General features: G+C 50.9%; 3 protein-coding genes and 1 non-coding gene across 13 annotated transcripts in view; 2 read left to right on the top strand and 2 right to left on the bottom strand.

The window, feature by feature from the left end:
• SGSM2 (small G protein signaling modulator 2) overlaps nucleotides 1-3,348 on the bottom strand; it is a 67,219-nt gene extending 63,871 nt beyond the window's left edge. The window contains exons 1-2 of one of the 5 annotated variants that reach the window (XM_074263876.1): nucleotides 3,091-3,348; nucleotides 18-93 (exon numbers count right to left, since the gene is read on the bottom strand). In XM_074263876.1, the coding sequence (XP_074119977.1) occupies nucleotides 18-93; nucleotides 3,091-3,147 (133 nt within the window). In that variant the 5' untranslated portion in view covers nucleotides 3,148-3,348. Of the gene's footprint in view, nucleotides 1-17; nucleotides 94-1,317; nucleotides 2,098-3,090 lie in introns of those variants that run through there. The other 4 variants (XM_074263873.1, XM_074263877.1, XM_074263875.1 and 1 more) reach the window with 4 other exon arrangements.
• Nucleotides 1,100-15,478, top strand: TSR1 (TSR1 ribosome maturation factor). Its single transcript, XM_074263878.1, has 16 exons — nucleotides 1,100-1,164; nucleotides 4,687-5,609; nucleotides 5,780-5,883; nucleotides 6,224-6,443; nucleotides 6,558-6,692; nucleotides 6,878-7,302; nucleotides 8,472-8,637; nucleotides 9,328-9,491; nucleotides 9,999-10,183; nucleotides 10,984-11,146; nucleotides 11,537-11,647; nucleotides 12,134-12,266; nucleotides 12,870-12,986; nucleotides 13,332-13,472; nucleotides 14,057-14,131; nucleotides 14,427-15,478. The coding sequence occupies exons 2-16, from the start codon at nucleotides 5,513-5,515 to the stop codon at nucleotides 14,600-14,602; spliced, it is 2,412 nt and encodes an 803-aa protein (XP_074119979.1). The 5' UTR covers nucleotides 1,100-1,164; nucleotides 4,687-5,512; the 3' UTR covers nucleotides 14,603-15,478.
• LOC141542072 (small nucleolar RNA SNORD91 family) lies at nucleotides 11,719-11,811 on the top strand. Its single transcript, XR_012482076.1, has one exon. It is a non-coding gene; the product is annotated as a small nucleolar RNA SNORD91 family (small nucleolar RNA).
• SRR (serine racemase) lies at nucleotides 14,031-26,622 on the bottom strand. 6 transcript variants are annotated; one of them, XM_074263886.1, is made up of 10 exons: nucleotides 24,958-26,237; nucleotides 24,706-24,749; nucleotides 23,729-23,908; nucleotides 17,881-18,013; nucleotides 16,761-16,864; nucleotides 16,528-16,647; nucleotides 16,311-16,385; nucleotides 15,153-15,362; nucleotides 14,700-14,906; nucleotides 14,031-14,160 (listed from the first exon to the last, which is right to left on the bottom strand). In XM_074263886.1, the coding sequence occupies exons 3-9, from the start codon at nucleotides 23,894-23,896 to the stop codon at nucleotides 14,703-14,705; spliced, it is 1,014 nt and encodes a 337-aa protein (XP_074119987.1). In that variant the 5' UTR covers nucleotides 23,897-23,908; nucleotides 24,706-24,749; nucleotides 24,958-26,237; the 3' UTR covers nucleotides 14,031-14,160; nucleotides 14,700-14,702. The 6 variants fall into 6 exon arrangements, with proteins under 6 accessions (XP_074119987.1, XP_074119985.1, XP_074119986.1 ...); XM_074263884.1 differs by lacking the exons at nucleotides 24,706-24,749; nucleotides 24,958-26,237 and adding an exon at nucleotides 26,249-26,622; XM_074263885.1 differs by lacking the exons at nucleotides 24,706-24,749; nucleotides 24,958-26,237 and adding an exon at nucleotides 26,390-26,609.
• Between the last annotated feature and the right edge of the window lie 25 nt (nucleotides 26,623-26,647).

Genomic DNA, 26,647 nt, shown 5'->3' with positions numbered 1-26,647 from the left:
CAGTCCCCGTCACTTACCACACAGAGCAATGATATGGCTGCTGTCTTCATGCACAAACTTCCTGGTGACGGCTTCCTCCATGATCTGCTTTACCTAGGAACAAATGAAGCTCTCTGTCATTCTTTCTTAGCCGGAGGAGTCCCAAGGACCTTTGTCACTGACAGGACATTCCAGTGGGCAAATGGCATTCTGTCAAATCTCCCTCCATATACAAAGCAGTTGGTGAAACAGATACCCCGGGAGGCTGAATCTGATGACCAGTGGGAACAATTAGGTCTGCTTGCTGATCTCAGTCTACAACTGTCCAGGCACAGAGGACATTGGAGGTGGAGTCCTCGGGCTTGGTGGGATGAGGTCTCCTGAGCAGAGTCAGATGGGCTTAGCATATGCAGGGTCACTGGAAGCCTCCCAGAGGCTTCCCCTCGACTTGAAAACGCCAGTTTTTGGAAGGTGGAAACTCTCTACCCCCAGTATCTTGCCACCTGCCCAGATGCAAGGGCGCAGCATGGGGTTAAGGTACCAAGCGGCCTACCTTCCTCCATTAGTAGGCTCTTCCAGACTCAAGGCTCTCCTGCACCTGGGAAGGACTCTCATTTCCTAGGGGACTGTGGTATAACTCACTAAGCTGTCAATGGCTCATCAGTCAACAAGTATTAAGCACCTATTATGTGCCAGGCACTGGGCATGCAAACCTTTAAGGAGGTTACTGTCTAACTGGTGCTTGTTTCTGAGAGCTCTTGGATCTTCATAGGTTAAGGGTTATAAGTCAAATGAATGTATTATAGACTAGTGAGAGTGATACCCATTTTGGCAGAGTGGGCGAGACATTCACAAATGTCTGGTGCTGCCTACAAAAGGACCAAAATTTTTCTTTTTTTTTCTTTTTTTTTTTTTTTTAAGCTTGAGACTCCTCCTAGTGAGAGGCAAGGTAAAGTTTCCCAGAACCCATTATTTCTAAAGGCTCTACAGGTGGATGTGAATAACATCAGGGTTAATTCAGGACACGTGGGATGCCTTGCACCTGTATTTGTCTCCTCACACTTGTTTGGAAACCACTCACCTTCATTAGAACTCATCCACTAGCAGGGGTTCTCAAACTACGGCTGGTGGGCCAGATGCGGCCCTCCGGGTTATGGCAAATGGGCTGAGGGGCGGAGACAGAGGGTGAGTTTTTGTTTTTACTATAGTCCGGCCCTCCAACAGTCTGAGGGACAGTGAACTGGCCCCTATTTAAAAAGTTTGAGGACCACTGCACTAAAGAAACAGTAGAAAGAATGATGGATTGGTAGTCAAGAAGACCTAGATTTGAATACCAACCTTTGCCACTAAATAGCTGTGATGTTGAACAAGTCATTAACCTCTCTGGACCTCAGTGTCCTGCTCGGTAAAGTCGAGAGGGTTGGGCTAGCTGACCTCTCGGTTCACTTTCAGCTCTAAATCTACGATCCTATAATGGTCTGGCTAGACATCTTCAAACTTCAGGCCTCTCCAGAACAACCTGACAAACGTCCCCAAGTTTCAGCATTGTCCAAATATAGCTTGGGTGGCCCAGGCTCTTTGTCCTACTTTGCTTTTTTGCCAGTGTGTCCTGCTTCCCATAGCATCCGGCCCATTTCCCCGGAGAACGTGAGCTGGTTTTCTTGATTTCCCCTGGGTAAGATTCAGTTGGTCATCAGCCTGCTGTCTGGGGATCTGGCGTGTTTAATGTCTTCCTGGCTATGTTCATCCAGGTGCACGTGGGAATCTCATCACTCAAAGAGAAATGAGTGTATTCAATATTTCGGGGCAAGGAGTGTCTTTGCCTTTGTTTGGACCTATAGCACTAGCAGTGTCTGGCACATAAGAAATCCTCAACAAATACTTGTTGACTGTATATCTTAGTCTCTTCTCTTTCAGCCAGCCGGCGGAGAGACAGTTAGCTTTAATTTAAGTGTGTGTGTGCTTGAAATTTGGCCGTTCTGCCTGGAGAAGGGAAAGGGGGAGTCTTTATAAGAAGTCTTTATCCCTATTCCAGAGACCCCTGAGACTAGTCTAGCTTGGGTCCTGAAATTGGCTGCCACATCCAGCTTCCTGGAGTCTGTCAGAGCTCAGCATCTGACCCCCCCTTTCCTTTTAGGCTTTGGGGCATTTCCTCTTATAGAGTTGGGGTGTGTGGGTGTGGGGATGTATGTGGTTGGAAGACAGGGCCCCAAAGCTCGGAGGGAGCCAGGAAGGATGCAGAGAAAGGGGCTGCTCCGTTGGCTTGGGTAGAATAATAAATGCTTCTGGGTTAAGTGGACATTTTGGAAATGAACCCCATAAGGGTTAAGAACACGGCAGGGCAGCTGCCGCTTCCAAGGGAGAGAATCACCCTGAGGGAGGGGGAGGGGTATCTGATAGCCCCCGGGAATAGAAGAGGTCACAGGGGCAAGGTAGAAGGGAACTGGGAAGGGAGGAGCTCTAGTGGGAAAGTACAGGCGTTTCCTTCCACTGAAAAGGTAGCGATCGGGCGGGTTTTCTCCGGCAACAATCGGGCAGGAGCTCGGCTTAGGGAATGGGAGGAGGGAGACTCTGTCTGGGTGGGGAGAACCTTTCCGTAGCGAAGTCCTCGGTCCCGGGAGCGGGTGCGGGGGTGGGGGCGAGGGGCAGCGGGAGAGAAGCTTCCAACTTCTCTAACCCTGGAGCCCCCGAGCTGGGGGTGGCGCCCTGAATTGCCCCGGTTCCCCCGGGAGTCCAAAGAGAAACCCCGCCTCCGTTCCTCTCTCCTGCAGGGCTTCAGATGAATGAATAGTACCCCCCCAGCCCCAATCTCCCTTCCACAGGAACAACCATGTCCCCCCCTCCCACTCCCCCACCCGCTCCCCAGGCTGCTGCTGCCGTCATAGGGTGGGGAGCTGCAGGACCGCGGAGAAAACAAGCCCGGGGGAACGCTGGGCGAGACTCCCCCTCCCGGGGAGGGTCCTCCCAAACAGAGGCTGCCCCCGAAGCGAGAAGGGGCCCTAAAGTAAGGGGCCACCCGAGGCGGCCCTTGTGGACGTCCTCCCCCCACGCTAGGTTTGTTGGGGAGCACCCCCGGGACCGGGCTCCTTACGCCCCCCGCGCGGACCTCACCTCCTTTTTGACGTTCCACAGTAATTTCTCTTTGACTGCGTCCTCGGTGCGGCTCATGGTGCCGGGGAGCGGAGCGCAGCGCCGGCTAGCCCGGAAGACTGCCGCTGGCCGCCGCGCCTAGTGCGGAGTTCCGCGGCTCAGCTGCCCGCGGGCAAGGCGGAGCCCCGGCCCGCCGCGCTCCCGGCGCCCCGCAGCCCCCGCCGCAGCCGCTGCCCGCCGCTCGGCTCCGCAGCCATCTTCCGAGCCCGGCACAGACAGACGTCAGGAGGCTGGCCCGCCCCTTCCCACGGCCGGGGGGGCTTGGGGAGGCGGGAGGGGAGGCAGCGCCTACCTGGGGCGGGGGAAGCGGGGAGGGCCGGCCGGGGAGCTGCGTGCCAGCCAGCGGCAGCCTCCATGGCAACGGGCTCCCCCCGCCCACCCCCGCACCCCTAGCCCGGAGGGCGTGCGCCGGCGCTTTGTGAATGCCCCCCCCCGCCAATGGTAATGGGGGGGGAGAGAATGCAGTCGTGCCCCCCCCGGGGCGGGAAGTGGGGAGAGGAGGGGGACCTTCCACCCGACTAAAAGTGCCGGCCCATAGGCGAATGCTTCTGCCGCGGGGGAGATTGATCAGTTCGAGGGCTTGGGCTACGGGAGCGGAGCTCCGCACTTAGGGAGCCCCGCACCTGCCGCAGGGTTCTTCGGGGGCGGGGGAGAGCTATCCTCCGCCCCTCGCTCCGGGCTTGGGCGGAGCCCTCGGCGAGCCGGGTACCCCAAAGTCTGTGCAAGCACCCCTAAGTCCGTACGAGCACCCCAAAGGCTTGCAGGTACCCCTAAACCCGTCCAAGCACCTCTAAGTCTGGGCAAGCACCCCAAGTCCGTAAAGCACCCCTAAGCCCGTCCAAGCACCAAGCCCGCAGGCTGGGAATCCGGGTGATTAAACCCGGACCTCGGGCAGCTTTCCGCCGCTCCGCCTCCTCTCCAACCTCTCTGGCTCTGTCTTTTTGTAGCGAGTTGTTCGCGCGAAGTCTCCCCAGTCAGACTGGGCTCCTCCTTGGTTTTTGCTTTATTTGAACCCTCCACGCCAAGCCCAGCGCCAGGCGCCCAGGAGATGCTCACATACGGGGTTGACCCAGCCCTGCCTCGGGATTCGTTCCCCGCGAGCACCACCTGTTTACCGTCCCCAGCTGGAGGGGAGGGGAGCAAACTCCGGGTCTTGGAGTCGCCAGGCTGGGTCTGGCCAGCAATGAGACTTACAGGATTGTTTGTGCCCGAAGAGACTGTAGACACCGGCCCACTTTACAGAGGCGGAAACTGAGGTGAAGGGCTTGCGTCAAGCCTAAGCCATTGGCTTCGGTCCAGCTCCAGAAGTTAGAGGAGAGGAGCTTGGACTGGGGGCTTTTCCCTCGTGGGAGCCAGATTCCTTTTGTGTGAAGCGAGGGAGATCTAGAAAATCGGGAGCATTGTTCTTGTGTTTGCCCTGTGGCATTCGGGGTTTAGCCGTAGCGCTGGCACATAGTGGCGGCTTAATCGATTCTTTTATTTATTTAATATTTCCCTTAGTTACATTCAAAACAAACAAACAAAAAGTTTACTTTTGTTTTTAAATTTGAGTTCTAGGAGCAGCTAGGTGGTGCACTGGAGAGAGCATCAGTGACCCTGAAGACAGGAGGACCCGAGTTCAAATCCAGCCTCAGCCATTGAACACTTCCTAGCTGTGTGACCCTGGGCAAGTCACTCAACCCAATTGCCTCAGCAAAGAAAAAAATCTGAGTTCTAGGTTCTCTCCCTTACCCTCACCCACAATTAGGAAACCACTGGGGAAGTGGTGCAAAATATTTCCATAAATGTAATCTGTGAAAAACCAAACAGATCTCCCACCCCAAGGCTTAACCAATTCTAGAGGATGACGGGGATGAGATCGCCTCCCAGAGCCCTTCCTATTCTATCTCCTTCCGTGCACAGGAGATTCGCGCCCACACCCAGACTAGGGGTCTTGCTCCAGAGGCACTGAGGCCCAAGAGGGAGAGGAGAAAATCCTAGAAACCGCGGGCTGCGGCCCCGGCCCCGGAGTTCAGAAGGGCCTGGGGGAAGGGTCTCCCCAGTCATCAGCAAAGGGCCAATCTTGCTCTCCAACCAAAGGAGGGCACTCGTAAACTCCAAGGAACCAGCGAGGCTCCTTAGGGAGCCTCACAGAATTTCCTTTTAAAGCCCCCAGGCTATAGGTGCCCACTTACGGAAAGGTTAGAAAGAAGTAGGTGGTCTCAAATACTGTTCGCCCATTGGCTAAGGTGTGAGCTACTCCTGGAATTGGTGGAAGCCCCGCCCCTCTCCAGCGAAACTCCGCCCCCTAGTAGAGCCTCCACCCACTTAGGCCTCCTTGCTGGAGACACCGGAAATACTTGCCTTAGAACTGGAAGTAGTAGGCCGCCGCACGTGGGGGAACATGGCGGTTCATCGCTCCGGCCCGCTCAAGCAGAAGAATAAGGCTCACAAGAGCGGGCGACACCGGACTCGGGGCTCCGCTCAGCGGGACGACAAAGGTGAGGTGCTCCTGGGGCGGGTAGAAGGACGGGTCAACTCAACCTTTTGGCCGTCCGTGCCGGCACGGGAAGTCCTTCTCCGCCCTAGGGTCCTCCAGCTCTGCGCTGTCGGCCGCGGCTGACCCGCTTCGGCTCCCGTAGGGCCCTCGGCTCACCCTCGTGCCTTGCAGGTCGCGTGGCCGTGAAAGTCCTGAGCAAGAAAGTGAAGAAGGCGCTTAGCCGAGTGGACCAGAGGCACCGGGCCGACCAGCTCCGGAAGCAGAAGAAGGAGGCGGTGAGGCCCGGGAGGGAGGAGGGTGGCGCGGGCCCCGGGGGGCAGTGCCCTGGGAGAGGCAGGCGGGCCCCGCTGGGCGGGAGCTGGAGGCTCCCTTCGGCCTCGCCCGAGGCGCTGCCTCCGCCGCCCTTTGCGTGGGTTCAGACCCCCCTCTGTTATCTGTTGAAGTGTTTCCAGGCTCCTTTCTTTAAACTCCACACTGTTTTCAAAGTGATCTCCCTAAGAGGCTTGGACCGCCCCTCCCCCAATCTCCGGGAGAACTGGGAGGCAGCGCAGGGGGGACCCGGCCCGGGCCCCCTTCTCACCCGGGAAGGTCTCAGCGGCCCCTCCTCGTCCCCAGGTCTTGGCGGAGAAGCGGCACCTGGGCAGCAAGGATGGGCCGCCTCATCAGGTGCTGCTGGTGCCCCTGCATGCCAGCGTTTCCCTGGGCCAGGCCTTGCAGCTGCTCCAGAGCTCGGACCCGCAGTCGGTGGCTGCCGGGCAGCGGCCTGGGACCCCGAGCTTTGCGCTGCTCTGCCCTCAGCTGAAACGGCGCTGGTTCTTCACGGCAGCACAGCCAGGTGGGTAAAGGCCAAAGGAGAGCCTGGGGCGGGCTTGGCCCGGGCAGCCGTGGGGGGTGGGGAGTGCCATCGTCCTCCTGCTCATCCCGACTTGCCTTTGTCTTCTGAATCCAGGGGATCTGCACACTGTGTTGGACCTGGCCAAAGTGGCCGATAGCATCCTGTTTGTTCTGGATCCCGTGGAGGGCTGGGACAGCACAGGCGATTACTGTCTCTCGTGCCTCTTTGCCCAAGGCCTTCCCACCTACTGTAAGTGCCTTGTGATCATCACCCTCTTAGGGGGCTGTTTCCCTGCCCAGTGCTGGTGGAGGGTCATGGTTTGTGGGCTATCTACCCGAGTCCCTTGTCTGCTCTGGGCCCAGCGTAGGGAAAGTGGTTCATTAATTGCAGTTAGCTTCCACGGGGTCTAACTACCAGTCTGTCTCTTGTGCCAGCTGTAGCCATCCAGGGGGTTGGGAGCCTTCTCCCAAAGAAACAAGCAGACGCCAAGAAGAAGCTGAGCAAGGTCCTAGAGAAGCGATTCCCCGGGGACAAACTGCTCCATTTGGACACCCCGCAGGACGCCGTGCTGCTGCTTCGACAGCTGGCTAACCAGAAGCAAAGGCATCTGGCCTTCCGAGACCGGCGTTCCTACTTGTTTGCCCATGCTGCTGACTTTGTGCCCAGCCAAGAGAGCAGCTCGGTGGGCACCTTAAAATTGTCAGGCTATGTTCGTGGGCAGACTCTGAACGTAAACCGTCTCTTGCACATTGTTGGACATGGCGATTTTCAGATCAAGCAGATCGATGCCCCCGCAGACCCTTTTCCTCTAAATCCCAGAGTGATTAAGGCCAGCAAAGGCATGGACATGGCAATGCAGGTGTGTGATATCATGGACTGGGCTGTGGCTGCCGGTGACTGCTGGTTCCCAAAGAAGTTGGCAGCACATGTCATTTTAAATCTTTTTTGGTCATCATTACTAGAAGGAGAGTATTAGTTTTGGCCAACTCTGTAGATCTGCATTGGCACATGGGAGGTGCTTAATAAGTGCTTGCTGGGCTGGGCCAATGGTGCTGCCCAGGATGTGTTAGAAAGTGATGGAGCAGTGGTCCTCAAACTTTTTAAATAGGGGCCAGTTCACTGTGTCTCAGCCCCTCGGCCCATTTGTCATAACCTGGTGGGCCACATAAATGTCCTCAGTGGGCCACATCTGGCCATAGGCCATAGTTTGAGAACCCCTGGTGGGTGGAAACCAGCCTGACCAATGGTTAGGATATAGGGAGCCATTGAAAGTTAGGAGCAGTCTCCTTGGAATCCTGCGTTTTAGGAAAGCAGCATTTAAGGAAGGTCTGTGTGGCGACTAAGTGGTACCAGAGTTTATAGAGTGCCAGACCCAAGTTCAAATGCTAGTAGCTGGTATCACGGAGAGTGGGATGTGTCTGAAAAATGACAGTGCGACAGCCACATGTAGGAAAGGCAAGTGGGGGAGGGGAGTCTTTGCCTGCCTTGTCTTGAGACAAGCTAAGTTCTGTTAACCACACAGAGCTTCTCCGCCCACGGCCTTGTCTGTGGCCGAAGTGGAGACTGGAAAATTGCAGTCTTGGACTGCCTCAGCAAGATTGAGTTTAGCTCAGAATGAACCCTAAGCCTGCTGTGAAGTGAACCCCTAGGAAAATGATAGTGAAGATGTCTACAATCCGGGCAGGTCGGCAGAGGGCTTTACATAGAGTTCATTGGATCTCTAGTAACAACCTCTGGAATGGGTGCTGTGATTATCCTCATTTAATACAGGCCGAAGGAGGCTAAGTGACTTGCCTGAGGGTAGACGTGTGGGGCATGAGCCCAACCCCAGCCTTCCTGTTTCCCACTCTAGGACCCCCCTGCTCCAACAATTGCCCCTAATAATGAATGCTAAAAGCACGCTGGGTTGGCTTCCCCATGGCGAGTGGTGGGAGAGCAGCCAGAGAATCTGATGGCGCCATGAGGGGCAGCCTGGTTCTGAGGTTGGGGAAGGGCCTGACTGAGCAGCCGACCACACTTCTCTCCCAGATTGATGCTATGGATGCCGATGGTGTGTCTGAGATGGAGGAGGATGTCAAGGTTCTAGTGAAAGCTGACCCTGCTCGGCAGGAGTCTCTCCAGTCAGAGGTGGTTCCAGACCCCATGGAGGGAGAACAGACGTGGCCCACAGAGGAGGAACTGAACGAGGCCAAGGGTTGGTGCCCTTTGGAGTCATTGCATGCTGTTTTCCCGGGATCCTGAGTTTCCTTTGGCTCTGATGAAGGTCCTAGGCAGCCAGGCTTCGAGTGGGCTAGGGGGAGGAACAGTGAAGCTTTGATCTGTGTGAGCAAGAATGGAGTTAGGGGAGGGCTCTTGCCACTGAGCTCTATTGGTGTCACATGGAAAGAGGCCTGTGACTAAATTTTCTTTGCAAGTAGCTTTTATTCTTGTCTTCTAGATTTTCTTAAAGAGAGAGCTGCTTTGGGTACTGCATGTGAGAGTGCTTTGAGCACCCCCTTAGCTAGATCATACTTTAGGTAGACTTTTTTAATTGCCTTAAAACTTTTTTCCATTTCATTTTTTAATTAGCAACTATTTATTTTCTCCCCTCTCAATCCTTTCCCATATAAGAGAACAACAAGACAAGTATAACAGAAATGCATAACCCAACAGAATAAATTGTCCCATTATTCCTGACTCCAAATTCATTTGACAGCCTTCTTTTTAAATTAAATTTTACAAAAATTTTATGCATAAGTAATTTTTCAGCATTGAAATTACAAAACCTTTTGTTCCAATTTTTCCCCTCCTTCCCCTTACCCCTTCCCCCCAGATGGCAGGTTAACCAATACATGTTAAATTGTTAAAGTATATGTTAAATACAATATATATATATATTTGATAGCCCTTTTAAAAGAAAAAGCCAAAGTGGTGAAGAAAGTTCCCAAGGGCACATCCAGCTACCAGGCTGAGTGGATTGTGGATGAGGAAGGCAGCAGCAGTGAGGAGGAGGAGGAAGAGGAGGAGGATGCAGAGGCCGAGGATTTCGTGGAGGAAGAGGATTCTGAGGTGAGCCAGCTCTGCTGCTTTCACAGCTGAGGACAAGGCCCTAGCCAGGCCTGAAGCTCGCATAGCCACGAGCCAGGGCTTCTTAAACATTCTCCACTCACAACCCCTTTTCACCCAAGAAATTTTTGTGTGACCCCAGGTATGTAACATAATAATATAAATGTACCAGACATTTACTGATAATAACATTTTACAACCCTCATGTTGTAAGACCCCATATGGGATTTTGAGCCACAGTTTTGGAAAGTGGGCACTAAAGCAGACAAGGAAGGGCTCCTTGGCAGGCCGGCTGAGAATCAGCGTCTACTTAGCCTTTCGTAGTTCTCAGCACCCTTCGTAGAGGTGAGGGCTCTCACCTGACCCCCGGCTAGATCCCTGCCTTCTCTGCCACAGGGTAGTTTGAGTTGCTTGCTCAGGCTTATCCAGGAAAGGTCAGGACTGCTGCTGAAGCACAAGCCCAGAGATCAGGCTGCTTGTTCAAGATGAAACTTGTACTCCTGTCTCCAGGCTGAAGGGAGCGAGGAAGAATGTGAGACTGTGACCTTGGGGGAGTCTGTTAGGGATGACCAGTACGATGAGAAGATCGACAAAGAGGCCGAGGAACAAATGCTGGAGAAATACAAGCAGGAAAGGCTGGATGAGATGTTTCCAGATGAAGTGGACACCCCCAGGGATGTAGCAGCAAGAGTCCGGTCAGTTGGCTGTTTGTCCCTAGCACTGGTAGATGGGCAAGAATCAGGGTTGGCATGGTGGGTAGGAACACCTGCCCCTACAGCCTCCTGGTCTTGAGTCTGGGCATGGCCTTTGAAACTTGCTCAGCAGCCTCTAGCCCAGGGAGCCTGGGAGCCCGAGATGAAAGGGGAAGGGCCACTCTAAACCCTTTCTGGAAAAAGAATCCCCATTAGAAGCTTGTGCAGACTCTTCCTTGCAAAGGCAGACCCTTGAACTCCAGGACAGTGTCCCTAGTCCTCCCCAAGGACCTTTAGCTCTGGCCCCTTTCCTAGTGAATTCTATGAAGGCCTAAAGGCCTGAGCTCCTTGGAGAAGTCAGTACTTGAAGGGAATCGGGCCTGTCTTTATGGAAGAAGAGACCGGGCTGCTCATGGAGGGACAGATCAGGATCCCAAAGTGAACGGGCTTGTTGTCCCAGCTGAGATTAGGCCACTGGCCCCAGCAGGGGGATCTTCTCCACTACAGGCTCCTCTGGGGGAGAAGTGCTTTTTTCTGTCTTACATAGGGAAGACTTGGCCTAAGTCTCCACGGATAGCAGGATGGAGATTTGGGGGGCTCTTTGAGTGAGGTGTCCTTTTGGCCAGCTGCCATTTTGGCCCTGGCCTGAGTGAGCTTGGAGCTTTGGGGGGCCAAGCTTGGCTTGAGTTCCTTCCTTACTTGGGTTCTCCTTCCATGGGCCCTGTAGATTGGGAAGGAAGAAGACCCAGCAGGTTCCATGAAGCTCCTGGCTTGGCTCATTTCTCTGGCATGTCTGTGTCCAGGTTTCAGAAGTACAGAGGCCTAAAGAGCTTCCGGACATCCCCATGGGATCCCAAGGAAAATCTGCCCCAGGACTATGCGCGGATCTTTCAATTTCAGGACTTTTCCAGAACTAGGAAACGGATCTTTAAGGAAGTTGAGGAAGAAGAAGCTGAAGGAGCTGAGGTATCTGGCTTGTGTCTGCATTTGGGGTTTGCTTGGCAAAGTGCTAGAAGTGGTGTGTTAGTCTCTTAAGTTCCTTTTCATAGATGGGTAAACTAAGGCAGGCTGGGTGTGACTTAACCAGGGTCACCCAGCTGGCAGGTTTGGAGGCCATGCTTGGTGTCCTCTGGCACCCCCAGCTGCCTCGCCCAGGTCTGTCATGGCCTGTGCTGCTTTAGGGAGGAGGCGCTCATGATGTTGGCTGCAATGTCTGAACCTGACTGAGTTCTGGTGATGCCTCAATGTGATGCCCTGAAGCCTCCGAGGCTGGGGTGGCCTAGTGGGGGTAGGGGGGTCCTGCCTTCTCCAGTTGGGGTCTGCTCCACTCTGGGCTTGCCCGGCTTCTCTTGGCAGGTTGGATGGTATGTGACCCTGCATGTGGCGGGGGTTCCTGCCTCGGTGGGTGAGAGTTTCGAGCAGGGCGCCCCTCTGGTTGCATTTTCCCTGCTGCCACATGAGCAGAAGGTGAGCAGCTGCTGTACTTGCCTGGGCTGGGAACCTCGGGCTCCTTTTCATGGGTGGGCTCCTCGGGAGGATGGAGAAGCCAGTGATGGTGGGTGCCAAAATGTCTGAACCTGTCTGAAGCATCTCAGTGATGCATTCTGTGTGGCTCTGAGGCTTCTTCCTTAGGGGGCTCAGCTCTCTCGTGGGGCACCCCAGCCTTTAGAAAGACAGACCTTGGGGTCTAGTCTACTGGCTGCGGTAGGGGACATGCTGGTCATTGGCTGGGCTGGAGTGGGGGTGCATGTGGTTGGGTACTAGCAGTGACACCCCTCTCCCTCAGCACACCTGGCCCTCAGATGTCCAGGGTGGGGGGGCAGTGGGGACATTTGTCCTGGGGGGGCAGGCAGGGTATCTTGTTGCCCCCTCTCTCAATACTTTGGGCTATTCACTGGCTCATTTCGAGCCGAGAGCATCTATCCATGTCAGCATATCTTCCTGATCTTATAGATGTCGGTGCTGAACATGGTGGTGAGGAGATACCCCGGGAACGAGGAGCCTGTGAAATCCAAAGAGGAGATGATCTTCCATTGTGGCTTCCGTCGCTTCCGGGCCTCACCTCTCTACTCCCAGCACACTGCAGGTCTATAGCCGCCATGGCTTGAGGGGAAGGGAGCGGGGGCCAGGGCTGGGCTCCTGGGCCATTTGGGCAGGCTTTGGAAATAGCCGTGAACTGGCAGCCTTGTGTTTGCCGTGCGTTCTCTTTGGCTTTTCCAACAATCTTGTGAACTGTGACTGCTTCTCATCCGGGCTTAGGAAAGCCTGAGACTTTAGGGTCAAGTGACTTTCTCTGGGTATTAAAATAGTGCCTTGCAGGGATAGAAACCATCCCCTCCCAACCTGGTCCCCCTGGCCCCCAGCTGTGAAGGCCTCACCTCTCACTAGGGATAGGGCATCTGGAGGAGGGTTCTTTCCCTGGTTGAAATAACATGAGACCTTTGAAACTACTGTCATTTGGGACAGGGGCAAAGATGGAAGTGATTAGTGCAGGACTCAGAAGGGAATGGTCTCTAACAAGAGCAGGGCAGCGGGTGAGCTGGTGGTCAGAAAAGTGGCCTGGTGGTCTTTAGGACCCCAGGAACTCATTAGGGGTGGCTGTCTGCCCCTAGTTAGGGGAGTGCAATGCCTGAGGACAAGCTCATATTCTGAGTCCCAGGTGCTATTTAATTTTTTTTTTCCTTGTTAGCCGATAAGCACAAGGCAGAGAGGTTCCTTCGACCTGATGTGGCCTTGGTGGTGACTGTTTATGCCCCAATCACCTTCCCTCCAGCCTCAGTGCTGCTTTTTAAACAGAAGCCCGATGGTGAGTGCTAGAACCTGGAGGCCCTCCTGTGGGGCTGAGGGAGGAGCTTCACTAGGTGAGCATCAAATGTGTTTTTAGAGAGGAAAGGGTCACCTCCAAGGACCTGCATCCTCCCTGGCTGGGTCTGAATCTGTGGAGAAGGGCTTCTCTTGGGTGGCTTAGCAGAGAGCTCTTTGGGGGGGGGGGGTTTAGGACAGGCAAGAGAGGCTCCAATTCTTTCTGGGTTTACCTTCATCTTTGGAAGGGATTAAGGTCTGAAATGGGAAACCCTGCCAGTGAATGGCTGGCTGCCTTATTTCTGCTGTTCTCCATGGGTCACTGTGTGTCGTCCCCCAAATCCACTAGGCAAGCACAGCCTCATTGCTACGGGGTCCCTCCTCTCAGTGAATCCGGATAGGATGGTCATCAAGAGGCTGGTACTGAGTGGGCATCCTTTCAAGATCTTAACCAAAATGGCTGTGGTCCGTTACATGTTCTTTAACAGAGGTAGGTTTCAGGGAGACTCCGGTAGCCTTTGGCTATCGGAGGGTGTCACTGATGATATGACTAACTTGAAGGGCCTTTTGACAAAGTGTTAACCCAGAGAGAAGTGCACATCCTGCCCTGGGCCTTGGCCCTGCCCCTCACTCTCTGGGGCCTTGGTTTCTTACAATAGGTGGGGTGAGCTGGATGCTGTCTTGTTCCTTTCTAATGTTGGATTCTGGGCTGGGAGGCCTTGCTGCTCCCTCAGAGTCCTCCATAGCCACCTTGGGGCCTTCAGGTGGCTCTCATCAGGGGTCCTGAGGTGACAGCGGTGCTCACTTGTCGGGCCTTGCTTGTGCTCATGGGCTCGTTTTCTTTGGGTCTCCTAGTCATTCAGTGGTCTCCATGCCACTTGTGTCCTCCTTCCTCAGTTCCACTTAAAATCCCTAGTAACCTTCAAAGCTGGGTGTACATACCCCATTTTCTGCTTCCCTTGGGTGCAAAGATCCTCCTTCCCCCCATGACCCATATTCTGTACTCATGCGCCTGGTCTTTAAGACACAATGCTTACTACTAAAACACTTCTTCATTGATGTCTTTAATCTTAGAGGATGTACTATGGTTTAAACCAGTGGAATTAAGAACCAAATGGGGTCGCCGAGGACACATCAAGGAGCCGCTTGGTAAGAGTTTGGGCTTCAGGACTTGGTCCCTGGAAGTGACAACATTTCTGGTGGTTGAACCCATGACTGGACAATTCGTGTGGTTGGGGTAGGGTTAACACGGGCTCAGCAACTCTAGTGGCCATGTGCTACAGGGCATCTTCTTCCAGAGCTGCCTGGGAGCTCCTGCTTGTGTTGCCAGGACTGGGGGGACCTGAGAGTCATCCACCCTGCCTTTGCCCCACCCTCCATCCCCATTTTTACAGAGGAAACTTGTTCAGGGGGCCCCTCCTGGAACTTGCTCTTTGATCCCTAGGTACTCATGGCCACATGAAGTGTACTTTTGATGGACAGCTGAAGTCTCAGGACACAGTGCTGATGAATCTCTACAAACGGGTCTTCCCCAAATGGACTTATGATCCCTATGTGCCAGAGCCCAGGCCCTGGTCAAATGAGGAAACATCCCCTGGGCTAGAAGTAGACATGGAATAAGGTGCTCTATCATGTGTTGGTCCAAACGGGTGTGGGACAAGGCCCTCCTCCCCTGGGGCTCCTGCAGAAAAGGGAGGGGAGGGGGAAAGCAACACACCTCTCAGTCCGGAGGGAGCTGGGTTTCCTCTGCTCGCTTCAGCCATCCCAGGGAAGTCAAGTCCACATTCCCCCCGCTGAGAACCACGCAGACATTTTGCACAGCGGGCACCTTTTGGAATTGTTCGCCCAGAACAGCAGCTACTCCCACTGCAGCCGTGGGCTCGATGAGAAGCTTCATCCTCTCCCATACCAGCTGGGTGGCATGCTGTGGGCCCAGAATAAAAAGCCTGTGTTGAGCAAGAGGGCATCTCGATGCCTTGTTTTTGGTCACTTCTAACGCTCAGCTTAATGAGGGTATCGCTTCCCTGCAGGGTCCATGCTTTATGCACTGGGCACCTCTGCCCACAGTAGGGTGAAGCCCAGTGTCCCCCTGAACCCTCTGCCTTTTGCCAAGTTGAGCACTTTTGCCTTCATGTGCCTCCTCCCCCCCCCCATTTCTGAGGTTTCTCACCTTAATTTCATCCTCTGTGACAGTGAAGACTTCATCTACCAGGTCCCTTATGATAGGCCAAGTATAGGGGCCAATGCTCGATTTAACCCCATCTGCTATGGTGTCTGGTGGAGAAGGGTTAGGGGTGAGTTCCCCTTTGAGCTTGGACTGGAAGCAGTCGTCAGCATTACAGGGCTCCGCAGCATATACCTTCACCTCTGGTCTCAGAGCCTGTCAGGAGAGTGGCAGGTGTCCGGCATTGGGCCGAGCCGTGGTCACTGTGTGGAGAGCCTCAAGGGCCCTCAAAAGAATGGATGTGAAAATAAAGCGCACTGCAAGATCTGGCAGCTCTTGGGAGTCTTTGTGTCATTTACCCAGAAGGGAAAGGGGGGAAGCAGGTAGCTCTCTGGCCAGTAGAAGGTGGGGAGCCAGCATGCTGGAGCAGAGCTCAAGGGCTCCCTGCCAAACAGAGGAAACTGGATGGAGCAGAAAGAGGCCAAAGGAGAGGATAGGGGGAAAGGGAAAAATAAAAGCCAAGTTAAATCTGTGTATATGCTGCTGCAGATAGGCCTTGACTTGCAAACAAGGAACTATTACTACTAAAGAAGCATTCAAAGCAGTCTAGAGTAAAAAACATTTTTTTAAAGCCATATTCACCTGTAACAAAAAAATTTTTTTTTAAACTGAGGCAATTGGGGTTAAGTGACTTGCCCAGGGTCACACAGCCGGGAAGTGTTAAGTGTCTTGAGTTCAAATTTGAACTCAGGTCCTCCTGACTTCAGAGCTGGTGCTTTATTCACTGCGCCACCTAGCTGCCCTGCACCTGAAACAAATTTTTAACCCAAAGTAGTTTTCATATAGCATCTCTTAAAGGAATGAAGCTAGGTTTTTTTCTTTTTTTTTTTTTAGGCTGCATGAGTATCTTATTCTGGATCATTTGGCAATTTGTGTTTTTCTTTCATAAGATGTAGATTTAACTTCATGTATCACTTGCTTTAGCCACTAGGAATGAGGTTCAGAATTTTTCTGTACAAGATTTTCTTTCCCTTTGCAATAATATCCTGAAGTGTGTGGTCCTGGCATCTTAATCACTAGGACAAAAATGTCAATGGCTCAGAAGAAAAGAATCTACCCATATTGACCATGGAGATAAGGTATTCTTGACTAGAAGGGTCTTACCTTGACTGTAACTGCTATTCCCGAGATCATCCCTCCACCCCCTACAGGTACTACTAGGGCATCCACTTTGGGAACCTATGGTAGTAAAAAACACAAAATAGACATAGTTGAACTAAACTTATGTGAGGGCAGAACTATCTGGAAGGAGGGAACATCATCAGGCTGGGAAGGAAGCTGCTGGCTTATACCACCAGATTTGGAGGCCAAGACTGCTCACCTGCTCGAGCACTTCCAGAGCGATGGTACCCTGACCCGCCATCACAGCCGGACACTGGTTGGGATGCACCATTATCCCTTCAGTTTGCTTCACAATTCTGGCTGCCACCATTTTTCTCGACTATAGGGAGAGAGTGTGACCATAAAAATAACCTTTGATTTGTGAGTAGTGGCAAATAAACCCATGAAAATAAGATAGTGATACTGGCTGCCTCATGAAAGCTGGCCTGTTACCTCATCAGTGGGCTCACAGTCTACTAGGGTGGCTCCATAGCCCCGTATTGCCGATTTCTTACAAGAAGGGGCTGTTCTTGGGACCACAATATAGGCAGGAATTCCTAAAGAAAGAAACACCTGTAATTGCTAACAGGCGGGAGCCCTGGGAGTTGAGGGGTTTGGGTTCAAAGCCTGGCACTTAGACTGGAGTTTTCCATTCTTACTCAGCTTCTGATTCTTTGACTATAGGATGAGGGGTGGGGTTGGGGTAGAGCAGAGAGGTCTGGGAACTTAGTTTAAAAAAATTTGGTGACTCAACATAATTGATTTCTTTGGTAATTCTGTGCATTTTACTTTATTCACTTAAAAAACATGTTCCTGAGAAAGGGTCCAAAAGCCTCTCCAGAGCACCTGCCCAAATAGTTCAGGACATGAGATGGGGAGCCCTGGGCGGAGACCCCTTCCAAGCTCTCAATCTAAGATGGTAGGATGAGATCTGGGGGCCTTCTGACTGAGCACATCCCTCTTTGGCTGGCACCACCTGCATACGGATACCTGTATCCCTTTGGATCGGCACCTCATAGGTGCATCACCTCCCTGGAGAATCAGGAACCCCTGTGAGTTAGGTACGTGGGTGGCTATACTATAAAGGAAGAAACTGGAGTTTGGAAAGGTTGCCTGACTTACCCAGCGTCATGCAGTCAGGAGTCAGAAGCAGGCTTTGGATTCAAGTAAAGCACTCTGGGTTATTAACTGCTTATTGTATACCAGGCACTGTGCTAGGTGCCGAGGACACAAAGACAAAAAATATGAAAGCCTGTTCTCAAGAGGTTTATGCTCTAGTGGGAGGTGGGAGAAGGAATGATATGTAGGTAGAGAATGAAACAGAAAACAAGGAGACAAGTTCTCTGTTGTGGTGGCCATCGGAAACACTGGACACCACTGACACATTAACGGTTGCTTTCTCTTCTAGCGCTATGAAGTTATAAGCCCTTTCTTACAAGGGAAGGGGAAGAGGGAGGGGCATTGAGGTGGGGAGCACCAAGACCCTCCATATCAGAGATGAGCCTGGGGTCAGTATCGGGATCTGAAGCCAGGCATTTCCAAGTGCTCAGATGGTGGGGATCCATCCTCCTACCTTCTAGTCTGGCCGCGTAACTGAGTGCCTGGCCATGATTCCCACTGCTGTGAGTGACCACAGCTTTTGGTTTCTTCCTGTCTCCAGAAATGTTGGAGGTCAAGCTCCGAATGGCATTGAAGGCCCCCCGAATCTACGGGCAGAAAGAAATGTCATGTCTGAACCAAGAGCTGCCCACATGAACAACACAGCTGGATCCTAGGTAAGAGTCTTTCATAGGATCATATCTATAGGGAGGTGGCAGAGGCTCATTGTCACAGAGCCAGTCTATGTGATCACTGTGGGACCGTCTAATCTGACTCTATTTTAGAGAGGAGGAAACAGGCCCAAGATGGCAACCTGTCCAAGATAACTCGTTAGCAAAAGGAAGAAACAAAGCTGTTTAATAAATTTAGAGCCCTGCAGAACCCCTGATCTGATTCTAGAATTAGCCTGGAAACCTAAGGAACTCTTGTATTTCCTGTTACTGTGGGGTATCCTTCTTTTATCTCTTTTACAAATGGGTCTTATGACCCAGTGCATCCTCCCCCCAGCTAGGTCTGTGATCATCCACAGCAGTCCACTGCCTGACTGGAGAGCTGCCACTAAGATTTACATCAATACGAGAACAAGCACCACGGCAGCAATCTTGCCAGCAGTTTACGACTAACTGAAGGCGTCTGGCTTCCACTTCCAGCAACAGCTCCTGTGGGAGGGCCGAGTACTCTGGAAAAGTGATCCCCCACCATCCTGGTCTTCCCAAATCAGAAGCAGACCATGGGTGGGCAGGGTTCTTTAGAAAGTCAAGTCATCCTTTCATGACCACTGTAGGAATCCCTAGTGAATAATCCAGGTTGCTCATAACATGATCACCTGTGAGCTGGCTCAGGAGGCCTTGAGGAAGCCCCATGTCAGCTAAACTGGCACTGAGCCTTCTGCAAGCATCCTCCTTGCTGCTTCTCTCACTTGTGAAGGCATCAGAGCCTATTTCGCACTTCTCCCTTCCCTGTCCCATCCATTCCCTTAGAACAGACAGGCTGCTTAAGTACAGAAGTATATGTGTTAATGTGTATGTGTATTTTTTAAGGAAGACAAAAGCAAAACACCAAAGAGCAAGTAAAAAAAAACCCAGACTATTATTATTATTGTTATTATTTTTTTACTATCTGAATCAACTATGTGCTTTCCAGAAGCTTCAGGAACTTTGTTTACTTTATACTTAACAGAAACTAATAAACTTTGAGCAGCCTAAAAAAAAAAAAAAAAAGATTTAGCAGTACCAAACCTAAAACTATATTAAAAAGCATCAGTCATCAAAACCATTTGGTACTAGTTAAGAAACGGTGTTGGATCAGTGGAATATAGGTTAGGTTCACAAGACACAATAGTCAACAAGTATAATAATCTACTGTTTGATAAACCCAAAGACCCCAGCTTCTGGGATAAGTGTAATGGGCCAAAACTCTGGAGAAATATACATGAGGCAAGGATTCTTACAACAATGTGCTAACTCAGTGGAATTGATAAGACAATGGTTATCTAGTTTAGCATGGTGATTAATAGTTCTCTAGTTCAGTACATGTACTTAATACTTAATATAGTTCTACAAGATTGATACCTATTCTACAAGATTATAATCACAATAGAGTATATAAGAGCCAACAAGGACTAAGGACATTCCATCTTTGATCAGACTCCTTTGAATGGCTCTCCTTCATTTCTCCACTGAAACCACACCCCGTCTGAAGGCCCCCCCAGAAAGCTAGCCAGGCCCCAAGTGAAGGAGACAATAAAGAATCTGGACTTTATCCCTGGCTATTCTTGTGGTGATTACTCGGCTGAATCGAAGGCTGGTCCCAAGACCTCCAGAAAGCTAACCAGAATATTACTGATAAGAACTCACTATTTGACAAAAACTGCTGGGAAAATTGGAAAATAAGATATCAGAAACTTGACATAGACCTACATCTCACATTCCATACCAAAATAAAGTCAAAATGGCTACATGATTTGGGCATAAAGGATGATACTATAAACAAATTAGAATAGCAAGGGATAATTAGCCTATCAGATCTTTGGAGAAGGGAGGAATTTATGATCAAAGAAGAATTAGAGAACATTATGAAAGACAAAATGGACAACTTTGATTACATTAAATTAAAAAGTTTTTACACAAAATCAACAGAAATAAGATCAAAAGCAAAGTACAAAGCTGAGAAAAAAATCTTTATAGCCAGTATTTCTGATAAAGGTCTCATTTCTAAAATATATGAAAATTCTTTAAAATGTAATGTTATCTTGTTGGGGTTTTCTTGGGATCCTCTAGAAGCAACCTTCATTTCAGTTCAGTAATCACAAGTACAGCCAGGGATTAAAGTCCAAATCCTTTACTGTCTCCTTCAAAGTCTTGTCTCCTTCACTTGGGGCTCAGCTAGTTTTCTGGATGTTTTCCTCTCTCTTTGGTTTCGAGAGCTTAAGTTCCCTGCCTGCCTTCTCTGCCTTCTAAATCTCAACTTCCAAAGGTTTGTACTTCAGCTTCCAGCCACAACAAAGGTGGAAGATGGAATGAATCTGTCTCAGCCTACGAGAGCTTCTAGTGCACTTGTCCTTCTGGCCCTAAGAGCTTCTACCCCACAGTGAGTATACACAAATCACTATATCACTACAAAACAATTATTTGTTGTAGGGTTAAATCAATGCTAAATTAGATTTAACCACTGTCTCCTCAATTCCACTTAGTACCTTGTTCCATAACATCTCCTTGTAGGATTAGATCAGTCATACTGAACCATGCTAAATTAGATAACTATTGTCTCTATCAATTCCACAAACTTAGCACCTTGTTTCAAGTTCTGGCCCATAACATATAAGAATACAAGTCATTCCCCAATTGATCAAAGGATATAAACAGACAGTTTTCAGATGACAAAATTAAAGCTATCTAAAGTCATATGAAGAAACACTCTAAATCACTATTGATTACAGAAATACAAATTGAAACAACTCTGAGGTATCACCTCACACCTCTTAGATTGGCTAAGATGACAGGAAAAAATAATGATATATGTTGGAGGGGATGTGGGAAAATTGGAATTTATTGTTGGTGAAATTGTGAAATGATCCAACCATTCTGGAGAGCAATATGGAACTATGCCCAAAGACCAATCAAACTATGCATACACTTTGATCCAGTAGTGCAATTGCTGGGTTTGTATCCCAAAGAAATCATAAAGGAGGGAAAGGGAGGGACCCCCAGGTGCAAAAATGTTTGTATAGCAGTTCTTTTTGTGGTGGCAAAAAATTGGAAAAAGAGTAGATATCTGTCCATCAAATGGGGAATGGCTGAACAAGTTGTATATAAGGCTAATGGAATGTTATTATTCCATAGCAGACAGAAAGGCCTGGGAAGATTTACATGAACTGATGCTGAAAAACAAGCAGAATCAGGAATACATTATACACAGTAATTGCAAGATTGTGCGATGATCAACTATGAAAGACTTGATTCTTCTCAGTAGTTCAGCGATCCAAAGCAATCCCAATACACTTCTGTCAGAAAATGCCATCTGCATCCAGAAAAAGAACTAAGGAGACTGCATGTAAATCAACACATGCTATGTTCACTTCTTTTTTCTGGATTTTTTTCTCTCCTATGATTTTTCCTTTTTGTTCTGATTTTTCTCTGCCAATATTATTCATAAAGCAATGTGTGTTAAGTTTAATTAACTTAATAATAAATAAATAGTACAAATAATGAATAAAAACAAATAAATAAAGAAGAAAAAATAAGGAATTAGTCTGATTCCCTCACTTTACTGAGGTCCCAATGTAGGCAGCATGGGATTGAGTTCACCAAGGGGATCTCCATAAGTTTCTTGCCATCAGAGGTTTTAGGAGTGTGGCTTAGCAGTTAGAGTTGACCTTAGAAGACCATTATTCAACTTCCAACTCTGGCACAACCTGGCTGGGTGAGCCTGGACAGTTCTCAGGCCTCTCTGGGTCTCAGTTTCTTCATATGGAAAATGGGGGGAGAGGAAGATAGACGTGTGACCTCTGAGGGTCCCTTCCTACTCTAGGGTCCTCTAACCAGCAGGTGTTGAATTTTGTTCATTGTGCTGGTTTTTTTGTTTGCTTCCCAAGAATTTGCTTTTCCTCACAAATCAGAAATGGGCTTCTGAGCTCATGCCTCTCCTTTTCCCACACCACCTGCGCTAAAGGCTAATTAGGGCAGATGTCACCTAGCAATAGTGATAAAACTGTAAGTCCAGGGTCACAGATCCTTCTTAGGCGGTGGGAAATGGCCTCGGGGAAAAAATCCTAGCTAGAACAGCAGTTTTCTACCCAGTTCCCCCTCCTCCCACAGGGGAGCTTCTCTTTCTGGATCTCAGCACCTGGGATAGGGCAGTGATCCCCCACTGCTGCTCTGAATTTCAGGCTGCTTACTGAGGGGATGTGCCTTGGAGTCCAGTTATGGGAAGGACTATTTGATTCCCCAGTCCACAGTCTACAGTGACATGCATTCATTTCCTCCTTAAGGGCTGCTAGTTGGCCCCGGCTTCTGCTTTCTTTCTGGAACAAACCTGGCTTCCCTCTAACACCTTAAAATTCTTCAGTGACTACTGATCTTTGGACTTCTTGTCTCCTTCATTAGAATGAGGGAGTGCCTGGTGGGAGGATCATTCCTTTTTTGCATCCCCAGAGCCAGGCACAAAGTGGGTAATTAACAAATGCTAATTGATTGATGTCGCCCACCCAGAGATAAGGAAAGCTCCAGACTGCTCAACTGTCTTTTGTCTTTGAATCCTCCAGAGCCTAGAACACACTAAGTGCCTAATGAATGCTTGCTGATTAATTTATGTTGCCCACCCTCATAGAATGTAATGGCCTGGAAAGCAGGAGCTGTTCCTTTTGTTTTGAGTTACCTTGATTACAGGCACTTCCCAGATTAATGCTGTAAGATTCTCTGCAGTTTTACAGAGTGCTTATTGGCCTGCCTGTGCATTCACACAGCAGTGCAGTCTTATCCCCATTGAGTCTCAGAAAGTATAGATAATGAACCCCCTGTTAGTGTTACTGTCAGGATTTGAACCCAGGACTTCTCTGACTTCAGGGACAGGGCTTTCTATTAATTCATCCTATTAGACCCTCCTCTTAGATCCTTTAGCACTCATAATTACCAATTAAACATTCAGGCTGTCCATGTTATTCCTTCCTCTTTTTATATAATTAGCAGGACAGAAGATCAGAGATTTAGATGGAAGGGACCTTGGAGTAGTGACACTACACCAAACCAAAAACCTGAGGCCCAGAGAGAGAGAGAGAACAGAGACTTAAAGCCAGAAAAAACATTAGAAGCCATTTCACATGAGAGGAAACTGAGGCACAATGTGGTGATTTCCCCAGGAGCTGTTTAGTGTCTAAGGCAAGAATAATTTGATTCCTAAATGCACTGTAAAATACCGGGACAAGAGCCTTGTGTCTTAGCCTTACACCAGTGCAGAACCAGATTAAAATAAAAATAAAACTTAGATAATAGTAATTTCTGGTTTTCTAATTTAAGGGAGCCATTTCTATTTGAGTTTGACATGACTGGCTGAGAGGATCTTCTCATGTCCCACTGCATCTCAGAGGATGCTTTCCTTTCCTTCCCATATATTCATTAGGAATGAGCTAGAATCCAATTTCCTAGGAGTGCCATTGTACTTAATACTATCACTTAGGCCACCATTAAGGGCTCCTGATCAGAACTGGTCTCTGGAGGCCTACGAGGTCTGTGCCTCCTGGGTGGAGACCATGCCCCCCAGTGAGGCTGGGGGGCTCCTGTGACCAAGTTTCAGCCCAAAGTGAGTACCTGAGGCCTCAGTCTTACCTTAAAGGATCCAGTCTTCTGGAAGAGTTCACATTTGAAGAAGAGCTTCCGGCCAGCCAACTGGTCCAAAATGGAGCTTGTGAGGATGGGGGTGACGTGGATGAGGTCTTTGATTTCTGAACGAGCTTTTTTCACATCAGCTATGGAGATGCAGTATTGAGAACACATCTCTGCGGCAGTCTAAGCAGAAAGCAGGGCGGGTTGGGAAGAGATTCAGGCATGGACAAAGCCAGGTGCTGGCCTTCCCTGGGAGTCTTGACATAACAACAAAGCTTATACAATGCCTACTAGGTGCTAGGCCGGTCCTGAGCACTTTATTATCTCTTTTGATCCTCAAAACCACCCTGGGAGAGAGGTGCTACTACTGTTTCACTTCTCACTGAGGAAGACACAGGTTAAGTGATTTGTCCAATAGTAAGGTTCTGATGGGGAATTTAAACTTAGGTCTTCCTGACCCTAGGCCTGCCACTCTGACCACCTATCTCTAAGTAATAATTACTGGTGATAGCTGCCTCTAATTAATAATAACGAGGCGATTATCTCAATTCATCTCCAAAAGCAGCATAGCGCAGAGGACAGAGTACTAACTTTTGAGTCATGGATCATGGGTTCAGATACTGACACTGCCTATATGTGTATATATATATGTATGTATGTATATGTTTACCTCAGTTTCTTCACTTATAAAAATGAGGGGACTGGATTACATGACCGAAGGTCTCTCCCAACTCTAGATCTCTGACACCGTATTCCTCCATGACCCCCGAGGAAGCATTTCCCCAATTTCCTTTTTGTAAAATGTGAGTAATAATTCCTTCCTCTCAAGTTTCTATGAAAATCGAGTTAGTATAATACAGGTAAAATACTTAAAATACTATATTTTCTCAATCAAGGGATACCAACAGGACAGCTACTATCACAACCTCTTTCTTGCACTTTATAAAGGATTAATATTACCTAAAAAGACTGAAACTCACCACTTGAGAGCCAAGCCTCTTCAGCCGTGGTGCCTGGGCTGGAACTGTTTCCCAGTCCTCAACAAGGGTCCGGACCTCCTGCCTCTCCCCCCCCCCCCAAGAGACTCAAGGATACAGGGTATGAAACGCCTTTTCTCTTGCATAGCCCATTGAAGCCAGTATTGGGGGGTTTTATTTGTTGTTGCTGTTGTTGTTTGGTAGAGGAATAATAATAATAATGGCAACAACAATAATGGTTTCAAGGAAACTTACACTCAAGCCTTGCTGAGGAAAATCACAGTTGCACTGTTGAAGGGGACCAGCCTGAGACAGTCATAGGGGAAGGAGGAGCCTCCAACCTGAGTCTGGAATCCCTGGGTCCCTCCCACTCATCCTGTAATTAACCAAGAGCTGGGACAGTCATGAGGAGGGACAGGGTTCTATGGAAAGACAGAAGTTCATCCTCATGGCAACCGAGAAAGGAAAGAGCAGAGGCCAGAAGGAGCCTGGAGGCATCTCCTCACTGATGCTGAGCCATGGACTGCGCGCCTGGGAGATGGGAGACTGCCAGGGACCAGCACCGTTCCGCAGCGGGAAAAATGTAACGTTGGATGCTGATGGAAAATGAACTGAGGCCGCTTTTCCTTTTCTTTTTTTAAAGCACCTAAAGAGGATGCAGATTCTGACATTTCTAGAAGAAATGCTGGATCAGAGGCCTGAGCTGAGAAACGAAGAGAAGCCTTCAAGAGGAAAGTGATCTTTGTGATGTCAGACTTTTTCCCATGGTCACCAGCCCTCTCCCATCCTACAGTATAACAAGGCCCCGAAGCTGGAAGGGACCTTGCTGGCTCTATCTCAGCCTGTCACTTGCGCGGGAGAGCCTCCGCGGCCTCCGGTGCACCGTCGCCAACGGCCCCGCTCGGCCGAGCTCCCAGGAAGCACCTGCTCCCTTCCTCGCTTTCTCCCTCCGTGAGTGTGCGGACTCAAACCACCGAACTCTCTCAGACCGAGGGGGTGCAGCGGCGGCCGCCGGGGGCCGGGGCGATGGCTCGGGCTCGGAGAAGGGAGCTACTGGCCCAGACGCCCAGGGCTGGGGACCGAGTTCGGTTCGGGGCTGCGGTGGGCGCCTCTAAACCGGCCCCCCGCGCGTCCGCCCCGGCTAACCGAGCAGTGACTGGAGGCCCAGCGGTGCGCGGCCTGCTCCGGGCGGGACCGGCTGCCGGAGTTACCCGGCCGGAGGAGGGCCCCCTCGGGAAGGCGCGCGGATCCCCGGAAGGTGAGACTCGGGCAGCCGTCCCACGGGCTGCCGAGGGGAGGGGTCCCAGCCTCTCCCACTGGAGCATCGGGGAGCAGCGGCTCGTTGGACGCTGCGGGGTCCGAATCCGGTCACCAGCGCGCCAGGCTCTCGGGAGGCAGAGCCTCGCTCGGCCTCCGGTTTTCGGAGGTTCCCGAAGGGCCCGGGGCGGAGTGGGGGAGGGGCTGGGCCACGCCGGGAAGGCAGAGTTTGAACTTCGCGGCCGGCGGCCCCGCCCCCAGGGGCCTCCCTCCACCCCTCCACACACACCTCCATTCCTCCGGTCAAGGTGAAAGAGCACTTGCCCCGCCGAACCGCGGAGGATCCGGCCTGGACGGAAGGAAACCGGTGCGCTCCCAAACCACGCGCGGATACACACTGGGAGCTCTCCCGCTGGTGGAGGACACTCACCTTCCCCGGCCGCCCCGCTCGCGCATGCGCCCGTCCCCTCCTCCCCCTCCGAAGCTCGCTCGCGCTTCTCCAAGGCTTCCCTCCCTCACGGGCCACCGTACCCCCGTCCGAGAAGGGAGGAGGAGGCGGGGGATGGGTGTGTGCGCGTGCGTGCGTGCGTGCGTGCGTGTGTCAGTCAGTCAGTGTGGGTCTGTGTGTGTGTCTGTAGCTGTGTGTGGGTCGCTCGGTCGGTCGGGGCGGGGCGGGGCGGGGCGAGGG

This window comes from Sminthopsis crassicaudata, chromosome 4 (genome assembly GCF_048593235.1).
Source record: "Sminthopsis crassicaudata isolate SCR6 chromosome 4, ASM4859323v1, whole genome shotgun sequence".
NCBI lineage: Eukaryota > Metazoa > Chordata > Mammalia > Dasyuromorphia > Dasyuridae > Sminthopsis > Sminthopsis crassicaudata.
This window is presented reverse-complemented; position numbering and strand designations above follow the sequence as displayed.

Excerpts from the sequence above, each read along its gene's own strand:
- SRR (XM_074263884.1), bottom strand. Across the intron at positions 18,014-23,728 it reads AGAAGACTGGATCCTTTAAG|ATTCGGGGGGCCTTCAATGC; the intron begins GTAAGACTGAGG and ends TTCTGCCCGTAG. Across the intron at positions 15,363-16,310 it reads GAATAGCAGTTACAGTCAAG|GCTCTGAGACCAGAGGTGAA; the intron begins GTAAGACCCTTC and ends CTCTCCTGACAG.
- TSR1 (XM_074263878.1), top strand. The coding sequence starts at position 5,513 with ATGGCGGTTCATCGCTCCGGCCCGCTCAAGCAGAAGAATAAGGCTCAC. Across the intron at positions 11,648-12,133 it reads TGCTGCCACATGAGCAGAAG|ATGTCGGTGCTGAACATGGT; the intron begins GTGAGCAGCTGC and ends CTGATCTTATAG. Across the intron at positions 12,267-12,869 it reads CTACTCCCAGCACACTGCAG|CCGATAAGCACAAGGCAGAG; the intron begins GTCTATAGCCGC and ends TTTCCTTGTTAG.